The 12,398-nt window shown below is 30.1% G+C and overlaps 1 protein-coding gene across 1 annotated transcript in view; it reads left to right on the top strand.

Annotated features, from left to right (window-relative positions):
- LOC140920014 (uncharacterized) overlaps positions 1-4,776 on the top strand; it is a 19,342-nt gene extending 14,566 nt beyond the window's left edge. The window contains exons 2-3 of the mRNA XM_073367320.1: positions 3,464-3,568; positions 3,663-4,776. Of these exons, the coding sequence (XP_073223421.1) occupies positions 3,464-3,568; positions 3,663-4,604 (1,047 nt within the window). The 3' untranslated portion in view covers positions 4,605-4,776. The remainder of the gene's footprint in view (positions 1-3,463; positions 3,569-3,662) is intronic.
- Positions 4,777-12,398: the final 7,622 nt, after the last annotated feature.

Below are 12,398 nucleotides of genomic sequence, written 5' to 3'. Positions count from 1 at the left end.
AGGGCTATGCAGAAAGTCTAGGACCCCCGCTTAAGTTGACATCAGAACAAGTTTGGAATAAAGTAAAAGATACGCCAAAGGTACATGTTGTTAGATCATGCATTTAGAAGGAACAAAGTTGCATTTATGAAGGGCTATGCAGAAAGTCTAGGACCCCTGCTTAAGTTGACATCAGAACAAGTTTGGAATAAAGTAAAAGATACGCCAAAGGTACATGTTGTTAATGGTGTGGCTTGTAAACCACAAGGTTACGAACAATGGCACAATTGGACAAAAAGATGTATTTTTTGGGATCTACCGTATTGGAAAGATAATCTTTTGAGACATAATCTCGATGTTATGCATATTGAGAAAAATTTCTTTGACAACATATTTAATACTGTGATGAATGTGAAAGGAAAAACAAAAGATAATGACAAAGCCAGAAAAGACATAGGTATATATTGCAGACGACCAGATTTGTTGTTGGTGGAACAAAACGGCAAGACCCTAAAACCTCGTGCGAATTACACTTTATCTACTGATGAAGCCAAATCTGTTTATCGTTGGATCAAAGAGCTGAAGACGCCTGACACTTATTGTTCTAATTTGGCAAGATGTGCTGATATGGAAAATGGGAGGATGTATGGGATGAAAAGTCCTGATTGTCATATATTTTTAGAGTGTTTACTTCCTATTGCCTTTAGTGCTTTACCGACACATGTATTGAACCCACTTATTGAAGTGAGTCAATATTTCAAGAATTTGTGTTCTTCAACACTCTATGATAAAGATCTCATCAAGATGGAAAATGACATTCCGATCATTCTATGTAAGTTGGAGAAAGTATTTCCTTCTGAGTTTTTTGATTCCATGGAGCATCTCTCAGTACATCTTGCAAGTGAAGCTAGGCTTGGTGGACCAGTTCAGTATAGATGGATGTATCCATTTGAAAGGTGATATATATATACATATGCTTGATTTTCAATATACTTCAACTTATATATACATGGAGCTTATTGTACATCTCTTTGTATATTATAGGTTCATGGGTTATTCAAAACGGTCGGTGAAAAACAAAGCTAGAGTTGAGGGCTCAATTTGTTCATCTTACCTTCACCGTGAAACAACACACTTTTGTTCTCATTATTTCAACAACGAAACGTTGTCACCAGTTAACGGAAGAAACGCTACTGATAGTGTTATACGTCATCCACATGCTTTATCAGTTTTTTGCTTGTCTGGTCATCATGCTGGTAGGGATTTTCCGATTTTCTGGCCAAGCGACAAAGTATTTAATGCGGCACATGTTCACGTTTTGATTAACTGCACTGAAGTTAAACCATACATTGAGTACGTTTCAAATTTCTCTTCATATTAATTATATTTAATTATATGATTAAATTGATATTCACCATATATATGGTCATCGATCAGGGCATTTTTAAATACGGGACAATCATCTGATGATATACATTCAAATTTCCCATTATGGTTTCAACAACAAGTGCATCTCGAAGAACAAACTCCTATCAACATCCACTTAAGGCACTTATCTATGGGCCCGAGTAGAAGTTTCAAAGAATGGCACACCTATTACGTCAATGGATACAAATTTCACACTGAATCTTGGACTGAAGGAAAAGAAACAATTAATAGTGGAGTTTGTATGAAAAGTGTCTCTGATAGTGGTGTAGTAGAAGATTTCTATGGCATAATTGAGCATATTTACGAAATTGACTACACGTTCCTAGATTATGCGAAAAAAGTGGTGTTGTTTTACTGTAAGTGGTTTGATCCATCTAGCAGAGGAACTAAAATAAATTTGATATCCAATACTGTAGACATTCGTATGAGCAAAAAATATCCACGGTTTGATCCATTTGCCCTGGCCCATAATGTAAGACAAGTCTATTATGTTCCTTATCCATCAACTGTCAGAAGCAAACAAGGTTGGTGTGCTGCAATCAAAACAAGACCAACGAGTGGAATCGAAGAAGTTGAAGCAGGTCAAAATGAAGAAGTTGCATTTCAAATGGATGAAATGTCAAATTTGGATCATGTGATTGGAGATGAGACTATTAGTCAACTTTGTCATGAGTCACACATTGGAGAAGAAGTTGATGAACAAGAAATAGATGAATTAGAGAATGATGAAGGCAATGACTTAATTCACTCATCAAATGACGACGACGATGATGACGAAGACGAAGACGAAGACAATTAATTAATTATATATATATGTGTGTTTCTATATCTATAATATTATATATTGTAATTGAAATGAACGACACCTTATATATATATTTTTATATTTTATATATATTTCTTTATTTATGTCAGTGTTATAATTTATTTATGTATATTTCATTATTAATTAATCTTATGTTAATTGTATACACACATATATTATATTATATATATGTATGGATATGGATATATATATATATAGACATGGCTTCAGTGTCGGGAGTAGGAGGATCAGGAGGTTCGGATGGATCGGGAGGAACAGGAACGGCGGCAATACGAGGAATATCCAAAACATCACGTGGTAAGAAAAAAGTTGCTAAACGTGTTGTTAATGACCCATCTCTCATGCCGATGCCGTCCATTGGTACTAGTGGTGGAGCTATTCCTCTATATCCGGAGGTCCCAGTAGAGCCTTATACCTTAGACGAAATAATGGATCCCGGATGTGTTGATTGCTACAACCGCATTGTCATCATTCCAGAAGGAGATGGGTATGTAAACTATGATTGATTAAATATTTCATTATTATTGCAATGTAAATACATTATTAATTTTATTAATTTATTTTTATATTTAATTTGCATATAAACTTTGAAGATATCTTCCTTTTAAATCATCTGCAAAGGCAATTGCTGAAGTCATACAAGAGAAATATAAAAAACCATGGTTGTCTTGGGGTGAGATAAAAGAGGATAAGACACCTCAAATTAGGGAAGTTGATCAGTTTTTACATTGTTTCAAAGTAAGTCATTAGATTAATTTATTTAATTACTATTTATTTATACATTTGATTAATTTACTGAATTACTAATTATATTTTTAATATTTTTTAAATTTCAACAAACAACAGACCAAATGCACTTGGAAAAGAGAGCATGATGCCGCAGTTTTGGCTTCATTTGACCATCGCTTTTCAAAGCGTCTCTCATCTATGTTGGCTTACGCACGTAATAAGGGGGAGGAAAAACGGCCTAATTGGATTGGTGAAAATGTTTGGACTGCTTTGTGGAGGAAATGGAACACAGATGCTTACAAACAGAAGAGAGAAAAAGCAAAGACTAATAGAGCATCTGAGAGGGGTACCAGTACTCATAAGGGAGGTTCCATGTCTGCTGGAGAAATTAAATATTATATGGTAATTTATTATTATTTATAATATATATCTATTAATTTATATTCAATTAATCATCACATTTCACCAACTTATAAACTTGACATTAATTTAATATTTTAGGAAAAGCAACTTGGAAGGGAGGTCACTCAGGCTGAGATACATCGCTATCTTCATGTTAATCCTGAAACAAATGAGTATACTGATGAATTATCAAAAAATATTCAGGTAATTATTATATATTAATTGTTATATATTAATTAGACCTATAAATTATTATATATTAATTATTAACTATTTTATTTTTTTATTTTTAATATAGGAACAACTTCAACAAATCATGAAAGAATGGGATGATCATCAAGCTACTCTTCCTCCTGCTCAGCGAGCTGGTCCAGTGCAGCGGAAACAATATGAGACCGCAAGTTTTATGCACATCAGTGGTGGCAAGTACAAAGGGCGTGTGCTGGGTGCCGGTAGTTTATCATCAACCTTTAAGAAAGGTCCAACCGGCTATATTCAGACTGAGACGTCTTCTTCTTATGCTAGTACGGATCGATCTCATCGTCCGTCGATAGATAATGATCTTGACCAGTTAAAGAAGCAATGGGCAAGTGAGCAAGAAGAAAAGACACAACAGCTGATACAAGCCGCAATTGATAAATTGAATGAGGAGTGGAAACAAAAGTTTCAAGAGCAGCAGCAGCAGTTTCAGCAGCAACAACAACAATTTCAACAACAACAATTTTCATTTCCTCCTGTGTTTCATCAGCAGTTCCCGCCTCGGCCTCAATACTTGCCTCAACAACCACTATTCCAGCAGCAACAAAATTACTCTCAATACTCCCAGCAGCAGCAACCGCCTCCAAATTTCCAACAGCAACACCAGGATCCTCCGAACTCTGCCTTCCAGCAAGTACAGCAGCAGCCGCCAATGTTTCAACAACAACAATATTTTCATAATTATCCGTATGTTCCGTCCTCTTCACATCAAATTCCTCAACCTCAACCAGATCATCAAACTGCATACCGACCAACTATGCCAACAGCTGGGTTGATCAGACCAGATTTAAATCAACCTCAACCAGCTAGGGCTCCTCATTCGACTAGTGGTGGTGCCATTGAAGATGAAATTCAATTTCAAACCATGATGTCTCCTCCAACACAAATTCATAATACTTTTGAGGGACTTCTTTCGTCGGGCATGGCAGGAAATAATGATGGTGTGAGTGGAGCTGATCAGAGGAATTATTATGAGGATTGATGTCATCTGAATAATTTCATAATTTATTTTTGGGTTGTATGAACACATATTAATTATGTTGTCTTAGTTAATTATTGTGTGTTTAATTTTGCGTTTGTAAGACATTATTTATAAATTTTGGGTTTGTAAGACATTATTTGTTAATTTTGGAATGCATGTTTTATTTGATTTTGTGGTAATTAATTTAATTATTATTAATATTATATTTTTATATATAATATTTATTTTAATTTTAATATTTAATTTTAATTTTATTTAAAATTTAAATTAATTTTAATTTTAATTTTTTTTATTTGTAATTTAAATTAATCTTTAATTATAATTATAATTTAAATATTTTATTTTAAATTTAATTTTAATTTTTAATTATATTCAGATTAGTTTATTATATATTAAATTTATTTTATAATGATATTATATTTTAAATTTAATTATAATTTTAATTTAATTACAATTTAAATTTTAAATTTATATTTATATTAATTTATTATATATAAAATTATAATACATAATTAATTTTGAATTTAAAAAAATTAATTTTTTAATATACGTAATATTTTGTGGCTGCCTAAGCCCTCACAAAATATTTTTTTTTAATCTGGAGGTCATTTGTGGCGGCCTAAGCCCTCACAAAGGAGGGATTTTGTAGCGGCCTGGGCCTCACAAAAGTTGATTTTAAAATCAGTCTGTGCTTTGTGGCGGCCTAAGCCCTCACAAAGGCAGACTTTTGTGGTTGCAAAAGCCCTCACAAATGCCTGTCTTTTGTGGCTGCAAAAGCCCTCACAAATGTCAACCTGTTTCTGGCACTTTGTGGCTGCAAAAACCCTCACAAAATTTTGTGACCAGCTTCTTTGTGGCTGCCAAAAGCCCTCACAAAAGCCACCTTTGTGGCTAATTATACCTCTTTGTGAGGGCTTTTCTTGTTGTGAGTACAATCACGTCCTTGATAAACGAGCAACTAAAAGAGTAAAATATTTCAAACCAAATTTGAAGTAATAAAGTTTTGCTCTCAATAGAGATAATACAATGATTGAGCTCATAATACATTGAAGGAAATTTTTTTTAACAAAGAAAATATATTTTTCAAAATAATTCACTATCTCTCACTTGTTTCTAATTTTTCAAACTATATATGTTTGAGTTGATCGAAAGTCTTGTGAATTTTACAGTTGATATTCACATTTCTTTCCTTGAATGTTCAGTATATACAAGTATGTTAGAATTGGTAGTTTCTTCAATGTTAGGGTAGGCTTTATATATTCTTTGAATAAATAAATATGTTTTTTCATATAACAAGATTTTCAAGAAACCCTAACTGCTTTAGTGCGGATAATGTTGATGTTTCTAAACTAGATTCATACAAAATTTGGCTCAATCTAAATAGATTTATTGTCACCCAAGTAATACATTAAACATTAAATATTATATTTAATGCATTGACATTCATCCTAGCTCTGGTATATTGAGTATGCTTCCTTGACTAGATCATGTCTTCTTTGTATACTATTTACAAGTAATTAGAAGAAGTCTTTCTATAGTACCAAACATATTGAATTGAATTGCAGTAGTTTTCATGTCAAATGGTGTGGCCCGATAGTGTTCTAAAAGCTTGAATATATCGTCTGCACACTTGAATAAAATGTTATAGATTAAATTGTCCTCTTATGATTTGTTGTCTTCAAAAAATTATGGATTATTGTTTTTGGGTCATCTTGATTCCAACAAAAACAAGTGTGTAAATGAAAATTTTAAAGAATATTGTATAATTGTCAATTATGTTTTATCTTAATGATGTCAAGTCAAACATAGACTATTTTTTTTTTTTTCATACATAGACCATCTTTATTTATTACTATATTTATCTTTAATTATATGTAATGATTATCTTTTCTATATATATTAAAAAAATTCTTTCATTCGATGATTGTGTTTGACGTGAAAATTTTAATTTGATTCGTTAAAGATACTGATTTTCTCAAAATTAAAATTAAGAGACAAAGACAAATTTAAGGTATTGATATTCGTCCCACCCGAACTCACCCTGCTAACAAAATTAATAATAGTTATAAACTTTTATATACTTATTTTTATTGATTCATCAGATTTAATATATTTTTTATATATTATAAATTTTAATCTCAATAACAGGAATGGGACAGATTTTCAAACCGACACAAAACGAAAATAAGTGTAAGTTTTCTCCGTTTAGTTCTTGAGAGGCAAATCTCAATCCGTGATGTTGTCCTACCTATTGTCTATTTCCACTAAAGTCTTCTAAGAAGATAGCAGGGGATTTCAAGCAAATCATAATTAGGTAATTATTTCTAATATGATATTAATTAGATCCATAATCCGGTCGTTGAAATTTATAATTATGTCTGCAAACAAATAATAATTTCTTTTGATTGGATTATTATGTTAGCTTCACATTGGAATAGTGGTTGAGAGATTTCATTTCCAACTTGTATGTTCTTTTTTCTGCTTAGCCTTCCTGTTGCGACCAAACAGCGGGCCACATGTCCATTAAAATTCCCAAACACCAAAAATTAATTTTAAAATTGTAATTTCCTCTTTGATTAAATCAATGACTTTATGTTTAAGTACTCATGGAAATATGTAATACTTTTTTTTCACTCAATTTATTAATAGATCTTTTTTTTTTTTTATCGATGATATAAAATTATATTTAATGATGCAATATTGCTAATTTGACTCAGAAATATTAGATTTCAAATAAATAAGTTTATATTTGATTAATAAAATTGAAAAAAATATTGTAATAAAGTTTTGTGTCCGTTGTTTTTTATCCAAAATAGTAATGTCACTTCATCAAATATAATTTTGGTTTAATTGATCGATCCTCTTTATTTTTACTGATTTATAAAATTAGTTCTCATATTTTAAAATCCAACAATTTTTGTAATTCACACATGTTTTTTGACTAAAAAATAGTGATGTTCTTATTTTAAGCGGTGTAACATATGATATATATAGTGTTATTGAATGATAAATACTCATAAAATTTCAATAAAATCTTCTAAAAATTTCAGTTTTAACTTCTTAAATTATTCAACTTTGTAATGTAATTAAAAAAATATAAATAATTAATGCATCTAGATAATTCTATATCGTAAAATTGTATGACAAATCATTAAAAATATGTTAAATTACCGTTTTTTAGTTAAAAAATCTACGAGTAACAAAAATTGTTGTATTTTAAAATATGGAGACCGATTATACACAACAAGAAAACATGTATTTTGTGAGGGCTAAAAGCCCTCACAGAGGGGAAAGAACACCCACAAATGGGGCATTTGTGGCGGCCTTAAGCAGCCACAAATAAGGTGGTCACAAACCTTTGTGGCGGCCAAAACGGCCACAAAGTGTGAAATTTACGTTGTTCTTTGTGAGGGCAAATGCCGTCACAAACGTCTGCCTTTGTGAGGGCAAAGGCCGTCACAAACGTCTGCATTTGTGAGGGCAAAGGCCGTCACAAACGTCTGCCTTTGTGAGGGCATAGGCCACCACAAATGCCTCACTTTGTGAGGACATAGGCCGCTACAAAAGACAAGCTGATTTTAAAAAGTTAAGCCTTTGTGAGGGCCCAGGCCGCCACAAATGCTTCCCTTTGTGAGGATTTAGGCCGCCACAAAGGATTTTCCAGATTAAAAAATAAATATTTTGTGAGGGCTTAGGCCGTCAGAAAATATTAACTATATTAAAAAATTAATTTTTTAAATTATTATACTTTATTATAATATTATATATAATAAATTAATATGAATATAAATTTAAAATTTAAATTAAAATTACAATATTATAATTAAATTAAAATTTAAATTAAATTTAAAATATAATATTTAAATTTAAATTTAATATGTTATATATAATAAACTAATAACAATATAAATAAAAAATTTAAATTAAAAATATAATATTACAATTTAATTATCATTTAAATTAAATTTAAAATATAACATTTAAATTACAATTATAATTAAAGATTATTGAAATTAAAATTAAATTATAATTATAATTAAAGATTATTGAAATTAAAATTAAATTAAAATTAAATTTAAATAAAAATTTAAATTTAAAAATTAAAATTAAAATAACTATTATATATAAAAATATAATATTAATAATAATTAAAGTAACTACTATCAAACCAAACAAAACATTCCAAAATTAATAAATAATGTCTTACAAACCAATAATTAAACACACAATAATTAACTAGGACAAGATAAATATGTGTTCATACAAACCAAAAATAAAATTATGAAATTCTTCAAATACATATCAATCCTCATAATAATTCCTCTGATCAGCTTTACTTTCACCATCATTATTTCCTGCAATGTTACCCGACGATAGAAGTCCCTCAAAAGTATTATTAATTTGTGTTGGAGGAGACATCATGGTTTGAAATTGGATTTCATCTTCAATTACATCACGACTAGTCGAAGGAGGAGCCATAGCTGGTTGAGGTTGATTTAAATCTGGTCTGATCAAGCCAGTTGTTGGCATAGTTGGTCGATATGCAGTTTGATCTGGTTGATGTTGAGGAAGCTGATGTGAAGATGACGAAACATACTGATAATTATGAAAATATTGTTGTTGATGAAACATTGGCTGTTGTTGTTGCTGGAAGGCAGAGTTTGGAGGATCCTGGTGTTGCTGTTGGAAATTTGGAGGCGGTTGTTGCTGCTGGGAGTATTGAGAGTAATTTTGTTGCTACTGGGAGTATTGAGAGTAATTTTGTTACTGCTGGAATAATGGTTGTTGATGCAAGTATTGAGGCCGAGGCGGGAACTGCTGATGAAAAGTAGGAGGAAATGAAAATTGTTGTTGTTGAAATTGTTGTTGCTGCTGAAACAGCTGCTGCTGCTCTTGAAACTTTTGTTTCCATTCCTCATTCAATTTATCAATTGCTACTTGTATCAGCTGATGTGTCTTTTCTTCTTGCTAACTTGCCCATTGCTCCTTTAACTGGTCAAGATCTTTATCTATCGACGGACGATGAGATCGATCCGTACTAGCATAAGAAGAAGACGTCTATGTCTGAATATAGCTTGTTGGACCTTTCACAAATGTTGATGATAAACTACCGGCACCCAACACACGCCCTTTGTACTTGTCACCACTGATGTTCATAAAACTTGCGATCTCATATTGTTTCCGCAACACTGGACCAGCTCGCTGAGCAGGAGGAAGAATAGTTTGATGATCATCCCATTCTTTCATGACTTGTTGAAGTTGTTCCTATATAAAAATTAAAAAAAAAAAATTAAAATAGTTAATTAATATATAATAATTTATTAGATGACTAATTAATATATAATAATTACCTTTATCATTTTTTATAATTCATCAGTATACTCATTTGTTTCAGTATTAACATGAAGATAGCGATGTATCTCTGCCTGAGTGACCTCCCTTCTAAGTTGTTTTTCCTAAAATATTAAATTAATGTCAAGTTTATAAGTTGGTGAAATGTGATGATTAATTGAATATAAATTAATAGATATATATTATAAATAGTAATTACCATATAATATTTAATTTCTCCAGCAGACATGGAACCTCCCTTATGAGTACTAGTACCCCTCTCAAATGCTCTATTAATCTTTGCTTTTTCTCTCTTGTATTTGTAAGCATTTGTGTTCCATTTCCTCCACAACGCACTCCAAACATTTTCACCAATCCAATTCGGGCGTTTTTTCTCGCCCTTATTACGCGCGTACGCCAACATAGATGACAGACGCTTGGAAAAACGATGGTCAAAAGAAGTCAAAACTGCAGCATCATGCTCTCTTTTCCAAGTACATTTAGTCTGTTGTTTGTTTAAATTTAAAAAATATTAAAAATATAATTCAATTAAGCAATCAAATGTATAATTAGTAATTAAATAAATTAATCTAATCACTTACTTTGAAACAATGTAAAAATTGATTAACTTTGCGAAATTGAGGTGTCTTAACATCTTTTATCTCACCCCAAGACAACCATGGTTTTTTATATTTCTCTTGTATGACTTCAGCAATTGCTTTTGCAGATGATTTAAAAGAAAGATAATACAACATGCAGCCTTTAACACAACAATCAATCCTCTTCACACCTAATCATAACTTTGACACTAACCGTTTAACCGTTTGACAACGTTGTGATTTTGTGAGGGCTTAGGCAGCCACAAAATCCACCTAAATTTTTAAGCATTTGTGAGGGCTTTTTCAGCCACAAATAAAGACTAATTTCGATTTTTGTATTTGTGAGGGCTTTTTCGGTCACTAATTTGTGAGAATTTTTTTCGGACACAAAATATTTGTAAAGTTGGCCAAAAATTAGGGTTTTCTTGTAGTGATACAAATTGATGAAAATAAAAGTATCAAACTACAATTAAACTTATAATTTTTCATTAAGGTCTTAAAAATTAAACCCAAACTAGAGATGTGTGGAAAAATTAAGAAAATTGTAAAATAAGATATCAAAATCTCAGATTTAGAAATGAATGGACTAAAATCTCATTTCACTCAAAATAAAAGAATATAAAATACATTTAAACTAAATTGATATATTTAATTCTTCTATATATTCCCTGTCTCATACAATGAGTGTTTCATTTAAAGGTCCAGATTCAACTTGTTAACGTATTTTTAGAAATAGTTATGTCCCTACTCTCAGTTGTTTTACATATAACCTTGGTATCTCAACTGTTCTTCCTGTTGAACTATTTGGTGTCATGATTTCAATTGAGTTAGCTTACAATAAAGGATGACATTGCCTTTGGATCGAATTTAATTCCAACACAGTTTATTGTTCCTTTTACTATTCGAAATAGATGGTTAAATTGTTTGAACCTGATTAAGATGACTTTCATTATATCCCTCATTTATAGGGAATGGAATCATTGTGGTGATAAGATTGCTAATTTGAATAACGAATCAAAAGTTTTTAATGGTTTTGGTTTTTAACAAATCAATTGTTTTTGTAATGACCTTGATTTTGATTTACTCCTCCAAGTTTGTTCTTTTTTTTTTAATATATTTTATAGAGAGAGATTGGAGAAGATAGGTGGTTTGATTAGAATGTCAACCTAATTGAAATATCAATTTTTTTACGTTTTAGCACTTTTGTTTGCTTTAAAAAAAGAGTGATCCATTTGTAAAATTATTTTATCTTTGCCTAAGGCTCTGTTTGACAATGTTAGAAAACGAACTTATAACTTATAAATTATAAGCTTTGTTTGGTTATAGTCATTTGTTAGCTTATAAGCATTTTTTGATAAGCTGATTCAAGCAGTTTATGCGCTTATAGCTCTTTTTTTTTTTTCTTCCCAATTTTATCGTACTATTGTTACTAAAATCAATTTTTATCCTTTATCATTTATTTATTATACTTTAAAATAATAATTTATTTATAAAAAATTAATATAATTTTAATAAATAATAATTTAAAATAATTTATTTATTATACTTTTAATTATTTATAAATAATTTTATTAAAATAATTAATATTTTAAAATAAATCTTTTTTAATTTTAATTTAAAATAATAAAATAGAAATAAACAAAAATATATCAGATTGATAAGTTTTAAATTAATAAAAATAAAATTTAAATTATTACCATTAAAATATTTAAGCATTAATTGATATTTTTTAAATTATTTTTAATTAATTATACCCTTTATATCATTTTATATTTTAAAATAATTTAAACATTAATTTTTCCAAATACTTCAATTAGTTTAACAATTATCAACTATAAATTAATTTTACGGAACAGAGCCATAT

Source organism: Cicer arietinum, chromosome 4 (genome assembly GCF_000331145.2).
Source record: "Cicer arietinum cultivar CDC Frontier isolate Library 1 chromosome 4, Cicar.CDCFrontier_v2.0, whole genome shotgun sequence".
In the NCBI taxonomy this organism is placed as follows: Eukaryota; Viridiplantae; Streptophyta; class Magnoliopsida; order Fabales; family Fabaceae; genus Cicer; species Cicer arietinum.
The sequence above is the reverse complement of the archived record's forward strand: the minus strand, read 5'-3'. Positions and strand labels throughout refer to the sequence as shown.